At 35.9% G+C, this 20,985-nt stretch overlaps 1 protein-coding gene across 20 annotated transcripts in view; it reads left to right on the top strand.

Moving 5' to 3' along the window:
- LOC106874338 (dynactin subunit 1) overlaps window positions 1-20,985 on the top strand; it is a 113,173-nt gene that overhangs the window by 1,426 nt on the left and 90,762 nt on the right. For 12 of the 20 annotated variants that reach the window (XM_089362396.1, XM_089362394.1, XM_089362395.1 and 9 more), the window contains exons 2-3: window positions 5,716-5,829; window positions 13,821-13,936. In XM_089362396.1, coding sequence (XP_089218522.1) covers window positions 5,733-5,829; window positions 13,821-13,936 — 213 coding nt within the window. In that variant the 5' untranslated portion in view covers window positions 5,716-5,732. Of the gene's footprint in view, window positions 1-376; window positions 1,020-5,715; window positions 5,830-13,820; window positions 13,937-20,134; window positions 20,153-20,985 lie in introns of those variants that run through there. The other 8 variants (XM_089362392.1, XM_089362387.1, XM_089362385.1 and 5 more) reach the window with 2 other exon arrangements.

Genomic DNA, 20,985 nt, shown 5'->3' with positions numbered 1-20,985 from the left:
GGTGGGGTGTGTGTGTGAAAAAAAAAAAGACAGGCTGGTCATAAATGGAACGACAAGGTTGATTTGGTGGGTAAACAACATACTACTCGGGGCATGAGTATTCTCAAGGCGAAAACGCGTGAACATGATCTGCTAGAAATAGCAGCCAAGTCTCCTTTATATCTTAAAATAAGGACGCATTAGAAAATTTAGGCTGAGATATACCGCTTGAAAAAGCCCAGTCATATAAAATACCGCGATTAGTTCCGACCTGAGGACAAAAACAACGCGTAAATTTTGTAACTACTTATTTTCATAGCTATTTATAGATTTGAACAGTATTTTATGGTTTAAAAAAATCATTATTTAAAATATCGATTTTTTTTTTTCCGATTAGGGACGAGGTCAACTTTGTAGAGGACGAAGTGTGATACATTGAATTAAAGCAATATTAATCTGGTTGCTTAATAACCCTATTGAGAGTTGAACCCACGCTGCAATCGTTAATGATTAAATAATTTATTGTAAAACGTCCAGTCTGAACCCTCTCCCCTCACTCTCCACCTAAAAAAAAACACAAAAAGCTTGAGGCAATATCACTGTCCTACTAAGATTGATGCGTTACAAATTTATTATAGATTTCTTACTTGACACATAAGTCACCAATATTTATTTCTAGGTGCATAGAAGGAAATTGTATCAAGTTTATACTTATTTATCCGTATTAAATGACCACAATCCAAAACTGATTATCAAAGTGATAAAATTAATTTACTTGAAAGTTAATTCCATGTTTTTAGTGTCAAGGGAGAGAGGAGGGTGGTTATATTTAATTTCATTCATTAATATGTCTTTGTCACCTATATGAGACAGTCAGTGGCCTTTTCAAGGGAGTGGGAATGTAAGGGGTTGTCCTCAACTGGAGATCAGGTCCGAATGCTTGTGGCATAATGAACTAAGAAAAAGCTGAATAATCTTGAATAGAATAAGCATGTAACTGGAACAGGTTTTTGTTTTTTTTAATGAAATATATATTTAAGGTAAGTAATTTGTAATGCATTATGTAGATTAGCAGAATCAATGGCAGCAGACAAAATGCCTAATGGTGATTAGTTGTATACCTTTGCTTTGTCACAGTAAACAAAACAAGTAACACTCGAACATGGATTTCAAATTTTGGCACAAGGTCAGCAATTTCCAGAGAGAGAGAGAGATGTCGATTAAATCCATCCCAGTACTCAACTGGTACTTATTTTATCGATCCCAAAAGGATGAAAAGCAAAGTCAATATTAAGGTCCATACAACTATATCTTTCAGAATTGGAGGCCTTGTGACTGAATTAAACATCAGTTGTAGCACCTGTCAGCCTTTGTGTCTGTCTGTATGTATTCGGTTGTTCCGAAAATAATGGCTGCTCTAAGTGTTGTGTTTTGAAACACAATTTTATCCTGGTATTTTAATTATATTTTAGGGGAATTTCGACATACTTAGTAATTGATGTATGCTCTTAAATAATTTTCTACTTATTTCAGACAGAAAACATTCTTGAATCATAGGCGCCCTTAATTATTAACATGACAAAAAAAGGAACTTTGCTTACTTTTCTTGTAGGAGTTCAAGCTTGGGTACAATGCCTTCCAAATCACTGCCAATATCAACAGAGCATGGGTAGAGGGGTCCAAAGTATGAAGGTGGTTTCAGAAATTCCATAGTGGTGATGAGAGCATGGTAACGAAGAAGGTACAGGCTGGTTGTGCAGTCTTGACAATAAACAACTAAAAGCAATTGTTGAACAAAACCCATGTCAAAGTGTCAGAGAAATGTCTCAGGCACTTGCTGTCGGTATTGCAATGGTCTCGCGTGATCTGCAGAAGATTGGTATGGTGAAAAAGCTCAATAAACAGGTACCGCATGAGCTCGACGAAAATCAAAAAGTAATAAAGGCAGAATAGACAAATTCTTAAGATCGTTAATATGAACAGGATTTCAGAATATTTTCAAAATCCTTGTTTTTGATTGGAGAAATTAGTACTTAATAAATCAATTTTTAGTGCTTAACTATATAGTTATAAGTGAATGGCAATATTAATAAAATAACTTGTTTGACATATTTGTTGTACGTTGGGTAAACCTGCTACAAAATATTGTTTTCTTCAGTGTGAAAATGTATGCATGCTGTATGTCTGTTTAGTGTTGACTGTCAGAAAAAAAGAGTGCTCAATACCATAGTGGAGATTAATGTTTTATTTTGGTTAAGGCAGTGATTTGCAGAATCATTAGCATGGCGGGCAAAATGCTTAGTGGCATTTTGTCCGTCTTCAAGTTCTGAGTTCAAATTCTACTGAGGTCGACTTTGCCTTTCATCCTTTCAGGGTCAATAAAATAAGTACCAGTTGAGTACTGGGGTTGATGTAATCAACTTACTCCCTTCCCCAAAATTGCTGACTTATCAACATTTGAAATTATCTGTAGTTGCTAATGGATACTTGCTACTGATGAAACCCAAATAGGTAGAAATATATATTGCAACAGATTGACTCCACCAAAATGGAATGTGTGTGTGTGTGTGTAATTATTGGACTTTGAAGACTTTACTGGACCATGAGGAAGGTACAAATACCATTTTGGATGTAACTACATTGTAAGTAATGATAGTAAAGTTAAGAAAAAAGGGCCAACAATGAGGATACTTAGTCCCAACTGCACTCCAATTCATGGCCCCCTTGTCAAAGTTCTTTCTGGCCAAACATTATCCTATGCAGCCATCTTAGAACATGTAAAATGAATTCATTGGAATCAAATTCTTAACAGTGAGTGAGCATAATGATGATGTACATATATGTTAGTTTACTGAAAGATGAAGTTTGAATTGGTTATTTACTCCAAATTTTTGGTCATCACAAGAAACTTACTCATGCAATCAGTGGAATGAAGTCTCAGCTTGGAATATATGAATAAACTCTGCTACATGTATTGTGCAAATTCTGTTTCCTCTCCATGCAGAGAAGTAGCGAATTAACCTGTAGAGACTCCCTCGTCTCCAAGTTATGCACCCTGTTGAGCAAAGTTACTCTAGAGACCCTTCAGGGGAACCCCGTTTTGGCCACTTGTACGAGGTGGTATCAAAAAGTTCCCAGACTAATTCTGTAGTGCACCAACAGATGGCAGCACACAGTTGCATGCATAGTGAGAGTTGGCAGTGACCTTCCTGAGGCAATGTTCTGAGTGACATCACTGTGTTTAATTCACAAGTTGTGAAATTTGTGTTTTTGTGATCACCTGTATGCTGTAGTTTGCGATTTTGTCATGGACAGGAACAAAAAGAAAAAAAAAACCAATGTGAAATTTTGTGTCAAACTTGAGAATGTCTCTTCTACAGAGACATTGAGCATGCTTTGGCAAGCTTATGATAATGAGGCAATGTTTTGAGTGGTATGGGCGCTTCAAGAGTGGAAGAGCATCCTTGGAAGACAATGAGTGATCTAGAACAGAGGTTTTCAAACTTTTTGACTTGCGGACCCCTTTATATTTCAGGCTTTACCTTATAAACGCTTATGAAATTTATACATAAATATTTGCTTAAAATAACATATATTTTTTACATTTATTTATTTAACAGCATTTAACAAATAGGTTTATTGTCAATTAAAAGATTTTGATTAAAAAACATATATAGAATCAAATTGTCCATAAAAAGTATTTGCTGTCCACGAACTCCCTGTCATGTCCTTGCGGACCCCCTGTCTTGTCCTTGCGGACCCTCTGTGGTCCGCGGACCACAGTTTGAAAACCCCTGATCTAGAAGACCTTCCACAAATGTCACCCTCGGAAATGTGGTATTGGGCATTGAGAATTTGTCCCCCAGGGCCAGACTGTCAAGCGAGAGTTCTACTATGATGTCTTGAAGTATTTGAGAGAGGACATTCAGCAAAAGCAACCGAATCTGTGGAGAATTGGATTCTTCACGACAATAATTCCCCCTGTCACTGAGCTCTCCTCACTCGTGAGTTTCTTGCCAAAAATAACATGGTATTGCTTCCGCACCCATCCTAAATACCAAATTTAGCACCTGCAGACTTCCATCTCTTCTCCAAGATGAAAATGCAGCTCAACTGTTCTGTTTTAACACTGTTGTCAAGATCTAAAGTGAATTGAAGAAGGTCCTTCACTTGCTTACCGAAAATGACCCCCAGGCTGTATTCCAAAATTATCAGGAATGCTGGGACTGGTGTATTGCTGTGCAAGGTGACTATTTCGAGGGAGATGACGTTAAAACTTAATTTATTTTTTATTAACCCTTTCGTTACCGTATTTATTTTGAGATGCTCTGTGCTTCTTTCAATTAACTTTAAATATAACAAAGAATTTAGTGAAATAACTTAGTTGTCATTAAGCCAGTGTTAGGAACATAAATTGTGACTAAGGTTTGGTGGAAAATTTTAATTCAAAACTTATGAAAACAAGGCATTTGTACTACAGAGACAGGCGGTTTCAGCTGGGTTGGTATTGAAAGGGTTAGACATAACTAGTCTGGATACGTTTTGATAGCACCTTGTGTTCATGATCACATTCTTTCATTCATTATCCAACATTCAATAGATATATATATACGCAACCACATGCATACACACACACACACACACACACATATACACTCTTTTACTTGTTTCAGTCATTTGACTGCGGCCATGCTGGAGCACCGCCTTTTTAGTCGAGCTAATCGATCCCAGGACTTATTCTTTGTAAGCCTAGTACTTATTCTATCAGTCTCTTTTTGCCTAACTGCTAAGTTACGGGGACGTAAACACACCACCATCGGTTGTCAAGCGATGGTGGGGGACAAACACAGACACAAACACACACACATACATATATATATATATATATATATATATACATATATACACGACGGGCTTCTTTCAGTTTCCATCTACCAAATCCACTCACAAGGCTTTGGTCAGCCCGAGGCTATAGTAGAAGACACTTGCCCAAGGTGCCACGCAGTGGGACTGAACCCGGAACCATGTGGTTGGTAAGCAAGCTACTTATCACACAGCCATTCCTATGCCTATACACAGATATATATTTGTGAGAGAGAGATTTTCTATTTACTTTCAGTCTGTCTTTGATTCCACTACACTACTTGTGTACTCATAGATCATGAATACTACATTATATGGGGTTTCTGCCTTCTTTTCTGCATATTTGACATGGCCATTTCCCCCGATGTTATCGCTTCCTTGTCATCATTCCTACATTATAAAATAGTACAGTTTTATAATTAAGAGAAGAGTCCACTCTCATGACCTTCTCAGTAATAGTGGGTTGAGAAAAGGGATGGATGAATTTGAGATAAGGTGGCAGTTAGCATGACATTACAAAAAATTTTCTCACTTGAGATGTAGGGCTTGAAGTATGTAGTTCAGTTTTAAAGACATTCAGGAATTTATTATGGGGAGATGTTGAACCCCTGACTAAGTCAAAAGATTACACAGAAGCTCCTGGGAAACCAACCATATGCTCTTTATGGAGTAATGTGGACTAACCAAATATTAGTGCATTTTGAGGATTCTGATTTGGTATCATACATTTTTGTTCAATATCTACACAGGCTGACTTTGTACTTCTGTTCCCTCGAGAAAGGCTAAATAAAAACTGCTTGTATTATGTAACTTAGTTAGTAAATTATTGCATTCATGACTACATTTGAGATTTTGTCTTTGTTTATATTGCAGCCATTCAAATTCCGAAGATGGGTGATCGGATAAAGGTTGGTACTCGAGTGGAAGTGATTGGTAAAGGAGTTTTTGGTCAAGTGGCGTACATCGGCACTACACTTTTTTCAACTGGTGAGTTATTCTGTTCTTTGTCAAATTTATTTTTAATCTTTTATGAACGGAGACTAAAGTATATACTTTTTTAAATTCTAACTATAAAAACTTGTTGCCTAAATTATATAATTTACACTTCCACCAAAAGCTACTAGTATTTTAACTATTTAGCTTTCAGATTAATCTGTCAAATGTAATAATTATTTATTCAGAATATCTTTAATTAATCATGCATTATGTTGTAGCTTGCAGATTTCAGTGACGTGATTGCTTATTTTTAGAATGACATTGTTGGGTAGTGTGAAAGGCCAGATCTAGCCAGTGTGAACATAAAACAAGTAGAATATATGGGCCAGATAAAGCTGGTTTAAATGCTCAAGCGCTAGAGGCTAAAGCATTTAACCAGCAACCACTGGCCTGCAGCCATGATGTTTCATATGAGGTATTTTGTACCACTTTCAAATAAATAAATATATAACAACAAGTAATGGCTTTCCTCAAAGTTTTGGCAGCCTGGCTCAAGCTTTCGGAATTACGGAGATGTACTTGCATAGCAAGTGACCTGATCTGAGATCGTGTGCTGGAACGAAAACAATTGCAGCGTGGAAGGTGCTTATAAGCCATTTAAGAAACACACAAAAACCGTTAGATTCACTTCAACATTTAAATTTAATTTGTCAAAATATTTTCGTCACTTTGAGACTGTGACCTGTTCACTGACAAAATTCTGTGTTGAAATTTATAGAGAGACAAAAGACGAAGACAGGTGTAGGAACAACAAACAAGTGTATTAGTTTGACGTCCGGGAAAAATGGAAATCTTTTGTGTTTTGAGCCTATACTTTTTGACAGAAAAGAATAAAAGGAAATAAATAGAGAGAGAATGAAAAAAACCTGTAGAGTTCAGTGGTCCAGCATGGCGAATATATATTTAAATTCTCAAATGCAGGATAATGCTAATAATATAGCCTGAACAGGATAAACTACCCCTATTTTGCAGAAAAAAGTGTAGGTGGTTAGCTGTGGACTCAAACTCATATCTCTGTGATTACATGTCACGATGCTCTGGGAAGTGAAGGTGCAGTAGTTAGAACGTTGGGCTCACAGTCTTGATGTAGTGAGTTCGATTCCCGGACTGGGCTGTGTGTTGTGTTATTGAGCAAGACACTTTATCTCATGCTGCTGCAGCTCACTCAGCTGTAGTAATTAGTTGCAATGTCACTGGTGCCAAGCTGTACTGGTTTTTGCCTTTCCCTTGGATAACATTGGTGGTGTGTAGAGGGGAGACTGGTATGCATGGGCGACTGCTGGTCTTTCATAAACAACCTTGCCTAGAATTGTGCCTTAGAGAGGAACTTTCTAGCTGCAATCCTATGGGCATTTATGACCAAAGGTGGTCTTTTTATACACACACTCACACACAGTTATTCAGTATCTGTAAGAATATTAAGATAGATAAGAGGTTTCACTTAATGATCTCAGTTCCAACTTTATAAGTATTGTGTTCTGATTATTACTTTATGGATTTCAGTCTGTCTGAGATATGAATGGTTCATGAAAAGAAAGGCATCCAGGTATTAAAAAAAAGAAACAAATTTAAGGTGCAAGTATGGCTGTATGACTGAGAAGTTCACTTCACATTCATCTGGTTTTAAATTCAATCCTACTTTGCTGTACCTTCAGCATTTGTCTTCTATTATAACCTTGGACTGGCTGATATCTTGTGAATTTGGTAGATGGAAACTGTATGGAATGTGTTTGTGTGTGTGTGTGTGTGTGTGTAAGCATGTGGTGTTGTTTTGTTTACATCTCTGTAACTTAGCATTCAAGCAATTAGAGACTGTCAGATTAAGTACCAGACTTGAAAGTATTGTAGTTGATTTAAATCTTTTAAGGAAGTGCTCCAGCATGGCTGTGGTTTAATTAGTGTAACAAGTAACAGAATAAGTGTACACACCTATTTTCAAATCACCCCCCCCCCCCACTCCCATGCATTACATTGATATATACTTTATATACAGTATCGCCTGACTGGCCTTCGTGCAGGTGACACGTAAAAGCACCTACTACACTCTTGGAGTGGTTGGCATTAGGAAGGGCATCCAGCTGTAGAAACTCTGCCAAATCAGATTGGAGCCTGGTGTAGCCTTTGGGCTCCACCAGTCCTCAGTCAAATCGTCCAACCCATGCTAGCATGGAAAGCGGACATTAAATGATGATGATGATATACTTTATCATGGCACCTATTTACAAATAACAAAGCTTGTCTGTTAAAGAATTATCTTTGAGACACGAAGCAGTAGATAGTTAACCAAGTGCTTGGTGTTGAAGTCATGAAACTAACAAACTAGTCTAATATATTTACTATAATGATTGATTATGCCATTAAGCTAATCCTGTTTGTTACACTTTGACTAGTATATACTTTGGTCATTGATAAAAGGTTATTATAGTATAGATATCGTGTCATATTTACATACGTACTTTACTTTGAAATTAGGATTTTCACTAGCATTCAACTGCACCTTTAGGTACTGGTAATTGTATATGTGATTATCATATCAGAAAATAATCTGAGAGAACACCAAAAGACACAGTGTAAATATCAGTTCATAAAATGAAGATGATAATCTGATTACTCTTTAATGCTTCTGCGATTAATGCCTTACCACAGAAGTACATTTCTTAAATTAGCCCATGGCTATTTATACAGTTATAGTAATGGGATATTGATGATTGTGTGGCTGTGTGGTAAGTGGCTTGCTTACCAACCACATGGTTCCGGGTTCAGTTTCACTGCGTGGCACCTTGGGCAAGTGTCTTCTACTATAGCCTCGGGCCGACCAAAGCCTTGTGAGTGGATTTGGTAGACGGAAACTGAACGAAGCCCATCATATATATATATATATATATATGTATCTGTGTTTGTGTGTCTGTGTTTGTCCCCACACCTTTGCTTGACAACCGATGCTGGTGTGTTTACCTCCCCGTAACTTAGCGGTTCGGCAAAAAGAGACCGATAGAATAATTACTAGGCTTACAAAGAATAAGTCCCTGGGTCGATTTTCTCGACTAAAGGTGGTGCTCCAGCATGGCCGCAGTCAAATGACTGAAACAAGTAAAGGAGTATTGAATTTTATAGAGTTTATTTCTGGTACTTTGCTTCTTGAGTGATTGATCCAATAGAATTTGAACCCAGAATGTGTAGGGCACATGTATAACTATGCAATTAAAGTTTGCTTTGAAATTGCATGATGCTTGAGTGGACTCTTCTGTGTGGCACTTAAAGCAAGAGTCTTTAATCTCAGAGTCCAACCCAAATCTTAAGTGAAATCAAACTGGAGGGAGACTGTGCCAGAGTCCTTCAGATGGATGGTACCAGTTCTTGGGTTGTTAATTTATACTTCATCTGGTTTAACTCCATCACCTGATCCTTAGGTACCTTTAGCAGAGTCCAGTTTTTTGTAATTATTCAGATTAGGTCTTTGGTCTAAGGATGTCCCATGAATTGTGGTCTCTTCTACCATTACCCTCTTACCAGTCTTGGAAACCCTGCAGAAAAGTCATAAAAAAAGAGCTTTACTTTTTAGTTCCACATCTTATAGATACTCTGGGATGCATCATCAGCTATGTTTCTGAGCTCTCAAGTGGTTTCAGATCATTCAACAACAGACCCCCTTACCTGGTTGACTCATTTGGGGTTGATCAGATCCCAGCTTGCATCCTAGTTACAGTAATCCACTTGTCTGCCCTGTTTACCCAAAGCCACCTCGTAGCCTTCTCTGCTTCTTTAGTGATGACATTTATAGCCTTCCTCTTTGCTACACCATTAACTGCAAGCCCAATCAGAGCTTCAGGCATTTAGTCTACTGTCCACTGTCCTTTTATCTTGGAAATATGTGGATTTGGTAGACAGAAACTGAAAGAAGCCCGTCGTATATGTGTATATATGTGTGTGTATTTGTGTGTCTGTGTCCCCTCAACATCGCTTGACAACCGATGGTGGTGTGTTTAGGTCCCCCGTAACTTAGCGGTTCGGCAAAAGAGACCGATAGAATAAGTACTAGGCATCCAAAGAATAAGTCCTAGGGTCGATTTGCTCGACTGGAGGCGGTGCTCCAGCATGGCCGCAGTCAAATGACTGAAACAAGTAAAAGAGTAAATGTGATTCATAATTATTCTCTATTTGTTAGCCGTGCCTCCACCCTTGACTTTTTTTTTTTTTAATCAGCCAGCTAGTAAGTTGGGTTTTGAATTTAACTCAAGACCATTGACTGCAGTTTTGTTGTTATTGATATTGCTGTTGAGTGTCAGGCAGCTTTCAATCACTCCCTTTTTTCTGAGTTCAAATCCTGCTGAGACCACCTGTAACTTCCATTCTCCCAGAGTTCATGAAATAAAGAGATCGATAGTCTGAGTACCAGACTTTAAAATGAGTACTGAAGTCAATTTGTTTCAGTAAAATCTTTCAAGATGGTGCTCCAACATGGTCACAGTTCAACGACTGAAACCAGTTTAAATTGTATGTTATTTTGAGTAAACACCAGTGATACAAGTATAGTTTGAACCCTGGCATATTACTGGTATGTAGAGGCATATGGCTTAGTGATTGTAAGATCGTGGTTTCACTTCATGGACTGAGGTGATGCATCGTGTCCTTTAGCAAAACACTTCATTTCACATAGCTCTAGTCCATTCAGCCGGCAAAAAATGAATAATTCTGTGACAAACCATTGTCCTGTCCAGTGGGGTGGGGGGATATATAAATATACACCACAGAATCTGAGAAGAACCTTTGATATTTTAATACCACTGGTACATAATTTATTAATTACGAAAGGCAAAATGCAAAAATTGTGGCCATTCAGATTTGACCTCAGCTTAGTGACCTAATAAAGTCGCTACTCTAAAATACATACGTTGATTACCATTTGTACCAAATCCACCACTGCAGTTGTTTTTCAATTAAGTACAATGCTTCAGGCTAAATAGATGACCAAGTTTTTCTATCTTTGTGTCAAACATGAAAGTTGAACTTGCTCAGTTGCCCTCAATGTCAGTAAAGCAATTATCCATAAATCCCATATTTCATTGTTTAGCTGTTCTCAAGAGTATTGAAGTTTAAACCTCATTAATCCACACTGAGAAAGCAATATTGATTAACGTGTTTATTTGACATATCAAAGCTTTGATCAATCACTAGTAAACAAGTAGCATCTCCCAGTTGTTTTATATGTTTGTGTGTCTGTTTTAACTGCTGGTAAATGGACATTACAAGTCATCTATATGGCTGCTCTTCTTCGGTGGATGAAAGGTTATTTATTTTTAAAGAATTATTTTATCAAATCTGCAATGATAGAATATGTTGCATATCGTAGTAAAACAATTTCGGTCATATTTGTGTAAATAATTTTTTCAAACAAATTTTGTTGACATCATTACAAAATTAGCATGTTAAGTCATTAAGTGATGCTCATTAACTTTATTTTTAATTCATTTAAAAATCTATTTGAAGATTTTTCTTTTTCATTATTTCACTTCACAAGATGTTTTTTATTAGAATATTATATACTTTTAAAAATGCTAAACTTTAGAAATACTAGACATTTTTTTCTAAAATACCAGATTCCCTGTTTTAATTACCAAACTTTTTTAAATGTCTTAACTTTTTACTGTAAAGTTATATATTTTCTAAAATAATACATGATATAAAATTTTTTTAGCTGGAATGTGTTGCAATTTTTCCTAAATATTTCAACTTCATACAAAAGATCAGGATCTATATAGACACACATTTCTTTGACTGTACTCTTCTGAAGATGGGCTTTCTGTCTGAAATATATATAAAGTTTTTTCAACTTTCATCTTTTCATTGTTAGAAGCTTTTCTCATTTACCTTTTCAGTTATTATTCTACCTCTGTGCCACAATGTATCAAGCGAACTACAATGCTCTTCAATTGTAAATTGATTCAACATAATCAGCACCCAAATTTTTTAACATTACTTCAGGAAATACTTTATACACACATACACACACACACCCATAGTTGGCAAGAAGATGCTAATGCAAACTTAGAATTAATAGAAAAGCATTGAATTAGTGCTTGGACTGATGGAATTCTTAAATTCTAACTTCTTAATTAAGGTAAAATAGCCCAGGTCAATAGTCCTATAAGAAATACAAAAAAATGTTCTGTAATTTCCCCTTGCTTCAAGCAAGTTGATAACATTTTTGCTTATTTGCAGTGAGTAGTATTGTCTCATTATGTTCACCTGTTTGCACCTGTTGATATGCATAATAATATCAACCATTCACCATAACTTTGAAACAGCTGTAAAGAATTATTTTAATTTTGTTATATGTAACATCTCCTTCAAATGAATTCATGTCATCTATAATTGTTTGTTCATCTTCTCTCTCTCTGTATATATATATGTGTGTGTGTGTGCATGCATGCAACATGAAGTTGAGATTGTATAATATTTTACAATGTGTTTGTTATTTAATGGTTTAATAAAAGTAGTGGATTCTCTTCAGTTTTGAGCTACATTCCTCTGCATTATGAGTTGAGATCTTCCCAAGGTTGACTCTACATTTCATTGTCAAAAGCTGATAAAATGAGTGCCGGTAATGTACTGGCAGGGACTTCTGTTGACTGTTACCACTACAACCATCCTTATATCTAATTAAAAGATTAATGATTTATATAACAATTAATGATGACAGAAAAGGAGGGTTGGACTATTAACTCATTTCTTGAAAATGAAATTTAAAAAAAAACAAACTAAATAACTGATTAGTAATGGTGATGGTAGTGTGGTTTAAAGGTACTGGATCAGTATGATGGCCAATAGCAAAAATTCTACCAGAAATTAAGAACTTAGTATTGAATTACTCTTGTATAAAGATGCCATGTTCAGTGCATTCTGTAAGAATTACTTTTACCCCTTAGCATTTAAACCAGCCATAGCAGACCCAAATATTCTACCTGTTTTATATTCAAACTGGCGAGATCCAGCCTTTCACACCTACCCTACAATGTTATACCACTGAAATTTCAAGGCTCCAAGATGATGCATGATTAATTCAAAATGATGTGAATAGATAAGCGTTGCATTTGGCAGAGTAATCTGAATGTTAAAGGGTTTAGGATGAGAACTGTGGTTTTATAACTTAATCGCATAAGGGACTGGAAGATTTGGCAATTTGCTGTACTTGATAAGATGCATCAGGCTAAGTAAAATTGCAGTCTTCCACTCATATAGGCTTGTCGTTTCAGGTGCTGGCACTGCGTAAATGCACCCGTGCTGGTGCTACATAGACACACCCATACTGGTGCTGCAGAAACATACATGTGCCGGTGGCATGTAAAATGCACCCCACACACTCTGTTAAGTGGTTGGCATTAGGAAGGGCATCTAGCTGTAGAAACCATGTTACAACAGACAATTGGAGTCTGGACAGCTCCCCAGCTGATCAGCTCCATGTCAAACCGTCCAACCCATGCCAGCATGGAGAGCAGATGTTAAACAATAATAATGATGATAGCTTTATCACTGTATTAACTGATATTACAAATATCACATTCCCCAAAAGTAACACTGGGGTTACACATTTAACAGTGAAAATAGTCATCATCATCATCATCATCATTATTGTTTTAATGTCTACTTCCCCATGCTCGCATGGGTTCAACAGAGTGGTTTGATGTAGATTTTCTACACCTGGATGCCTTCTTGTCATCAGCTCTCAACTATTTCCAAGTGTGTGTATGTATGTATATGCAGTCGTGTGTGTGTGTGTGTGTACGTATATGCGATGTGGGTGTGTGTATATCTATATGAGGGTGGCTGGTGGGGGTGGGGGGGGTCACAAAGAGGTGGAAATATTTAATAACATTAAAAAAAAAATGGACAAAAAAAGAAAACCAACAGAGATTGCCTTTAGTTTTATATAATTGTGTGACCCTGTTGTATTATTTTTTAAAAATTTTACTTTATTCTTTCAGGGAAATGGGTTGGAGTTGTATTAGATGAACCGAGAGGTAAGAACAATGGAACTGTACAAGGCAAGACTTACTTCCAAAGTCCCGAAAACCATGGAATCTTTGTGCGTCAGTCACAGGTACAGCAATGTCAATAATAATTCATCTTTTTGCATCCAAGTCATTGTTCTATTGCATACTGTGTTCATAACATTTATCCAGATTTTTGCTATTTATTGTAGAAGTCATGTTTGGTGTGGCTGTGACAATGTTTGACTCAGTGAATTAGAATTAGCTTTATTTTTCTGGGTTGTTGGTATAAGAGCTTAAAAAATCTAACAAAGCCACTAGTAGGAATTGACTCATATTTACTTTTGGATTGGCACTTGTAAATGTTTACCAATTAATATATATGTGGTCTGATCAATAAGTATCCGGACTGTTGCCATAGTAACGAAGCTAAAGCATGCAGAGTGAAACCACTTGGTACAGATTGACCTTGAACTCTGCTGTGCATGTGCACTAAGTTTTAACTTTCTAGCTCACTGCTGCTATTTACAGCAGTGCTTGGAAGGAAGGTGTGTGTAGCATGTGATTGTCGCATTAACCATAACAGAGTTGAGCAGAGAATCTGCACTCCTCTATACTTGCACTAAGAATAAGGACAAGGTAAAATTGCTACCTGCTTTTAAAGCAAGTTGATGCAGGTAGTTTATCCTGTCTCCCTCCGACTTTTAGTTCATGCAATTAAAAAGAACCGCATTATTTATGTAATGACCCAATGTATGTGTGTGTGTGTATATGCTGTATAATGTAGCATATAACTTTTTAACCTTAACAAATCTTCCTTCAATTAGGGGTTGGTCTTTTACTCAAAGTATAAAATGTGAATTTTAAATTAGCATAGGTGATGGCTGAGCCCTTGCTTTGGTGACTACCAACATAAAAACAGTCATCTTATGCTTCAACCTGTGCAGTATAATAATGTAAACTAGTAGCAGCTGTAGTTATGTATAGTTTTTATCAGCAAAAATAGTTGAGGGCATTTAAATGTCCCTGAATTAACTATCTATTTCAATGAAATTGGTCAAATTAAAAAAAAAAAAAAAAAACTGACCAAATTTTATGTTTATTACTTATGATACCAAAACAAATAGATTTATAAATCTTATGTCAAAATTTTATTGAAAATTTTCAACATGTGCTCCGTCTGTCTGCATCCCTGCAATTTTCAAATCTACCCTTAGTGTTGTGAAACACATTTTGAAGCATTTGAGGAGTTATCTCTTGCACTGCTAACTAAATGCATTCTTTATGTTCAGCTAAACTACTGCTCCATCCTGGGGATGAAGGTATAGAAAATGGTGGCAGCCAAATTGAAAAAAAAACAAACAAAACCACTATGGAATAGATAAGCGGAAGCCAATAGAACTGAAAATAAAATCATTAAAATAAGAATAAAATTATAAACAAAATTAAAAATTTATACGCTTCTAACACATATTAAACACGATAAACATAAATAAAAGTGAGTTTTTAAAAATGTTGTCTGATTTCACTGAAATAGATAGTTCATTCTGGGACACCTGGTAATTTCAGGGTAGAAATTATAAATGTTCTTGGTGATTACTCAGTTTCTGACCAAAGATTGTCTTCACAAGAAACTCTGCGTCATGGAAAAAAACCTAGGGGTTCAAATTTTTTTTCTTATTTCCAGCCCTATTTGCTCCTATGCCAGTTTATCTATTACATACTAGGGTCTTTGTATATAAAATAATTTTTTTTTGTGTTCTTTTCTCAAGGATATTTGATGCATAATTGTAGTGAAATAGTGCCAATTCTCTGTAGAAATAACCAAGTTCTATTTGAACCCAAGAGGCAGCAGCTTCCAAATTTGCTTGATACTCTAAAAATAGTAGCTATATTTCTTTTCAAATCAGAGAATGCTTCTATTTTAAAGTTTCTCATTAAGCATATCTGTTATGGTTAGTTCTGAGATGATTGTAGTTCTTATAACCATTAACCCTTTAGTGTTCAGATTACTCTGTTAAATGTAATACTTTTCCATTCAAATTCTTTCAAATTAATCATGCATTATCCTATAGCTTTGAGGTTTCAATGATATGATTGTTTATTTTTAGAATGTCACTGTAGGTTAGGTGTGAGAGGCTAGATATGGCCAGTTTGAATATAAAACAGGCAGAATATTTGGGCCGGATATGGCCAGTTTAAATACTAAAGGGTTAAGAGAAGTAAAATGATTGATGTGTTGAGATAATAGCTGGATGTGTTTTTTTAATGAAAATATCTAAACCATAACGATACTAATGATTTTATAATCTTTCATACATGTTGTGTTTTCAGTTCAAGAGAAACTTAACATTGTCTTTTAGTTCCTGTTGTTGAGTTATTGCTAAATTTGCATGTGTTCCTACTACTTACATTGTTCAATGTAGTGATTAGTGGAAGATGAAGAAACCAATAACAAATGTGCTTGGATGTATTGATTGGCATTGTTTGTTATTGTCATGATTTACTGAAGTTAAAACAGTAAAGTTTTTTTAAAGTTGTGTTGCATTGCATTCTGGGTTGAAATCCTGTCAGGTCTAAATTTGCCTTTTTATCTCTTGATTGATCTATGGTTGCTAACATCGTCTAAAATGTAGACCAAGCAAACAGAGCAATAAACTGGATAAGTGGTTTTCGACAAAGGTTCATTGACTTCATAAACTTCATATAATAGGCGCAGGAGTGGCTGTGTGGTAAGTAGCTTGCTTATCAACCACATGGTTCTGGGTTCAGTCCCACTGCGTGGCACCTTGGGCAAGTGTCTTCTACTATAGCCTCGGGCCGATCAAAGCCTTGTGAGTGGATTTGGTAGACGGAAACTGAAAGAAGCCCGTCATATATATGTATAAATGTGTATGTATGTGTGTCTGTGTTTGTCCCCTCCAACATCGCTTGACAACTGATGCTGGTGTGTTTACGTCCCCGTAACTTAGCAGTTCAGCAAAAGACACCAATAGAATAAGTACTAGGCTTACAAAGATTAAGTCCTGGGGTCGATTTGCTCGACTAAAGGCAGTGCTCCAGCATAGCCACAGTCAAATGACGGAAACAAGTAAAAGAGTCTATGCATTAGAAGAGCCACACCCTGAAGTGATTCACTCAAATGGATATAGTGTCTTTTATCTTGTTTCAATCACTGGACTGCAGCAATAGTTGAACAATTTTGCCCCAGTTTTTATTTTTAAGCCCAATTCTTATTCTATCAGTTTCTTATGCTGAACTGCTAAGTTATGGGGATGTAAACAAACTAACATCGGTTGTCATGCAATGGTGATATGATGCATGTACGCACACTCACACATCCATCCATCCATCTACAAAATCCACTTGCAAGGCTTTGGTAAGCCTAGAGCTATAATAGAAAACACTTGGCCAAGTTGTTGCCCAGTGGGACTGAACTCAAGTCCATGTGATTGGGAAGCAAGCTTCTTAATCATGCAACCATGATAGTGGGTTTTCTAGATTAAACATTTGTGATTCATTTTTACTGTTGGCATTTCATTGTATCAGATCATCTGGAAATGCAGCATAAGATAGAACAGCATTCCTACCGAAGAGAAGATCGACCTTTCAGTTGCTTCAGGCAAGATAAAGAAGAGAAATAGGGGAGAAGGGGGTTAATATCTCGTCTCTGGAAGTCCTCTGGGGCTTATGAGGTGTCCCTCTTTCAGACAATGTAAAAACTAGGTTGTTCCCCAATGCATAAATTTGCATTCATTTTCTGTAACCACTGTTGGTTTTTTCTTAACTGCAATATTGATTATTTAAACCAGTGGTTCTCAGCCATTTTGTTATCTTTGGACCCCTCTGATTACAATTTTATTCTGGTGGACCCCTTTATCCATTTGATGTTTAAAAACTAGTTTTATAGATCCTTCTTTAAAAAATTCTTATTTTGCTTTTCACATATTCACTTCTGTAAGCTGAACTTACGTAAAACATTTGAGAAAGAATTTACTATTTTGCTTGTGTGTCCCCCCTCCCAGTCTTACATGGCCCCCTAGGGGTCATATGAACTCCAGGTGAGAAGCAATGATCTAAACTAAATACTATTCTCAAGTAACCAACTGATTAGTGCAGAAAAAAAAAATATATATCCAGATAAATTAGAATTTTATTTTGAAACTTATTTTTAAAACAAAATTTGCAGGTAGTTTTTAAAAATCTATTTCTCTTTTTATTGGAAATTTAATTCTGTTGTTTTAGTATTAATTTCTTCATGTGCTGTTTCATCAAACTTAACTGTGCAAAGAAACATACACACACACACACACACACACACACACACACACACACACACACACACACACATGTATATTAGTGTGTGTGTGTGTGTGTTCCCTTCCACAGTTGAGTTTGATAAGACACTACATGACCCTTTGAACCCCATTTCAAGCTCCTACATAGACAACATCTGTAAGACGAGACTTTAAGATAAATTTTTTAAACCTGTTCTTAACTATACACAAAATATGAGAACAAACTTTTTAATTTCTAATTTTTTCTTATTTCTTAATTTTTTACTTTCAGTTTTAAAAATTTGATAAGATGGACATACACATTGAAATCAGTAATATTTTATAAAAGTCACTTAATGTAACAAATATAAAAAAAAATTTTAAACTTACCTTTGTGCCGTTTCCACCTTTACTTCTTAACTATATATCTTTAAGGTGTGTGTGAGGGTGGCAGCACATAGTACTTCCAGCAGAGGTGGAATGTCGTGGGTTCATAGTTAGATTCACTGTCCTGCTTGGCTGGTATTAGGCTTAGAGTAAATAGGAGAGCAGTGATTCATGGACTTGAAATGAATACAGAAAGTGCTTCATTGCAAATAAAGCAGAAGTATGTGAGAAAAACACTAAAGCCGAGAGTAAGGAATGAATCTGCAGTTCGTAGTAAAATATAATAGTTGCTACAAAGTTAGAAGTACACCCAGCTTATTGTGGTGCCCGCAAGGATAAACTGTAAGAAAAAGCCTGTTATATATGGAGGGGGGGCAAAGGAATTTGGAGATTCTGTGATGTTCTGCTCCACTGGAGGGAGCAATACTGTTGGTAGGTATCAAAATTATTGTGATCTTCTGTCGAAAGCTGATGCAGGTAGAATCCCATTGTGCAAGCTGTGTATAATAAGATATTATGTATGTGTGTGTATGTATGTATAAACTGATTTAGAGAGCTATAGTAATGCTGTTAGGGAAAGATTAAATGTAAATAAGAACAAAAATAATGCTTGAATTTTTACCTCAAAACACTTGAATGATCCTTATATTTCACTGAAATATAGGTATTATTAGATACTTTATAGGTAAAAGCCTTTTTTTTTTTTGTTTATATTTAATCTTCTCCTGATTGCATTTCTCTGGTTTTCTAAATTGCTGTTTTTTTTTTTTTTCATGTTTCACATTGCTTCCAACAAAGAATATAGTATGACTTTACCATTAGTTACAATTGTTTCTGTACCACTCCATTTCTAACCCCATTGTATGTAAAGGGTTTTCATATGAAAACTTATGTAATATGTGTGACTAATTACACTGAAGTGGCACTTCATCAGACTATCATAAATTCAAGTGGTTTTTAGCACACTGTAAAAAGGCATGACTTAATGCTAATCTTATGAAGTACCACCTCAGTATAAGCAGTTGTACTCTATGGCATAACTTTTCCACATAGCATCATTTACATGCAGTAGGGTGGTACAGAAACAATTGCAACTCATGATATAGTTGTGCTACATTCATTCTTCGTCTTCTTGTATTTTATCTTATTTTGTAAGAATTACTGTTTTTATCAGTGATGTACCTGGAATTTTTACACCAATAGATTTTCAAGTTTTCTCAGAATTGCATTATGAGAGACTGTGTGGTGTTTGGGTTGGGTGCCTGTGTTGGAAATACACTGATTCTCTACCTGTTTGGGATGTACATTGTATGTGTGTGTGTGTGTGTGTGTGTATAAACTTTTTTCTTCAAAACTTGAATTACGTACCACTAACAATCTTGAGTTAGAAGAAGAAAAAAAAAATTCACTTTAAATAATATACTCTACGTGTATTGAGTATTGTCTTTCTCTTTTGTTGATAAACTAAAACATTTGAAGATGTGTGTATATTGTGTGTGTGAGTGTATGCACACGCACACATATATACATATATATATGTTTGTGTGTGCTGAATGGTTAGGAATTGAATTGGAAGTAAAGTCATCTGACTGGATGTGTGATTGACCGTTTAACTCTTTCTTAAATTCTTCTTTTCCTTACAAGATTCGTCTTGCAAGTCAGGTGAGAAACACTTTTAATGGTTCACTTTACTTCTTTCTCGTGTATCCCAGAACTTTCTCCTCTTTTTTTATTCCGGGGAAGGTTAGTGTAGTGAGGTGGGGATATCTCTAAAACATTTAAATATATGTATATATATATATCTATTAGCATATGCAAGTTTTTCTATATTTCTCTCTCTCTCTCTCTCTCTCTCTCTCTCTCTCTCTCATATATCCTTTCCATAGCAACCAAATTTTGCATTGCTCTATACTATCTTTGTTGATGATGACAATTGAAGAACATTTAATTTACTAAAATAGTCATTACAATAACTAACTTAGTTTCTGTTTTCCATATTAATTTGCAAATTGTCAGCCCTTCCCTCTCTCTGTCTCTCTCTCTCTCCCCTCTCATTTTCTGTGGCTGTTGCTAAATATTGGCCTCGCCTCATGTCTTATCGATGATGTATGCAATGAGAAACTATCCTAAATCTCATTGGATTTATCCTATCCAGCTTCTCAGCTATTGGTCTCCACTTAAAAGTAGCATGTCAACCAGCTTGCCTTAATGCATTTTAATCCCCTCCACCTCTGTCTACAATTGCCGCAGCCAAAATATCCCTGTCTCTTTCAGCTCTAGTCTCTCCACTGACTCCGATGCCTTTTTGTTTTACCTTTTGAAGATGATGAAAGTTAACATTCAGCCCGTTTTGTCAACCTCTTAATCTTTGTTAAACAAGCAGCAATCTTTTATCTTAAGTATTCATGTTTATCAAATGAACATATATTCTTTGATTGTCTTTTTATAACACACTACTACTACTACTACTACTACTACTACGTATATTTCTTTTG

This window comes from Octopus bimaculoides, chromosome 14 (assembly GCF_046866305.1).
Source record: "Octopus bimaculoides isolate indiv1 chromosome 14, ASM4686630v1, whole genome shotgun sequence".
NCBI classification, from domain to species: domain Eukaryota; kingdom Metazoa; phylum Mollusca; class Cephalopoda; order Octopoda; family Octopodidae; genus Octopus; species Octopus bimaculoides.
This window is presented reverse-complemented; position numbering and strand designations above follow the sequence as displayed.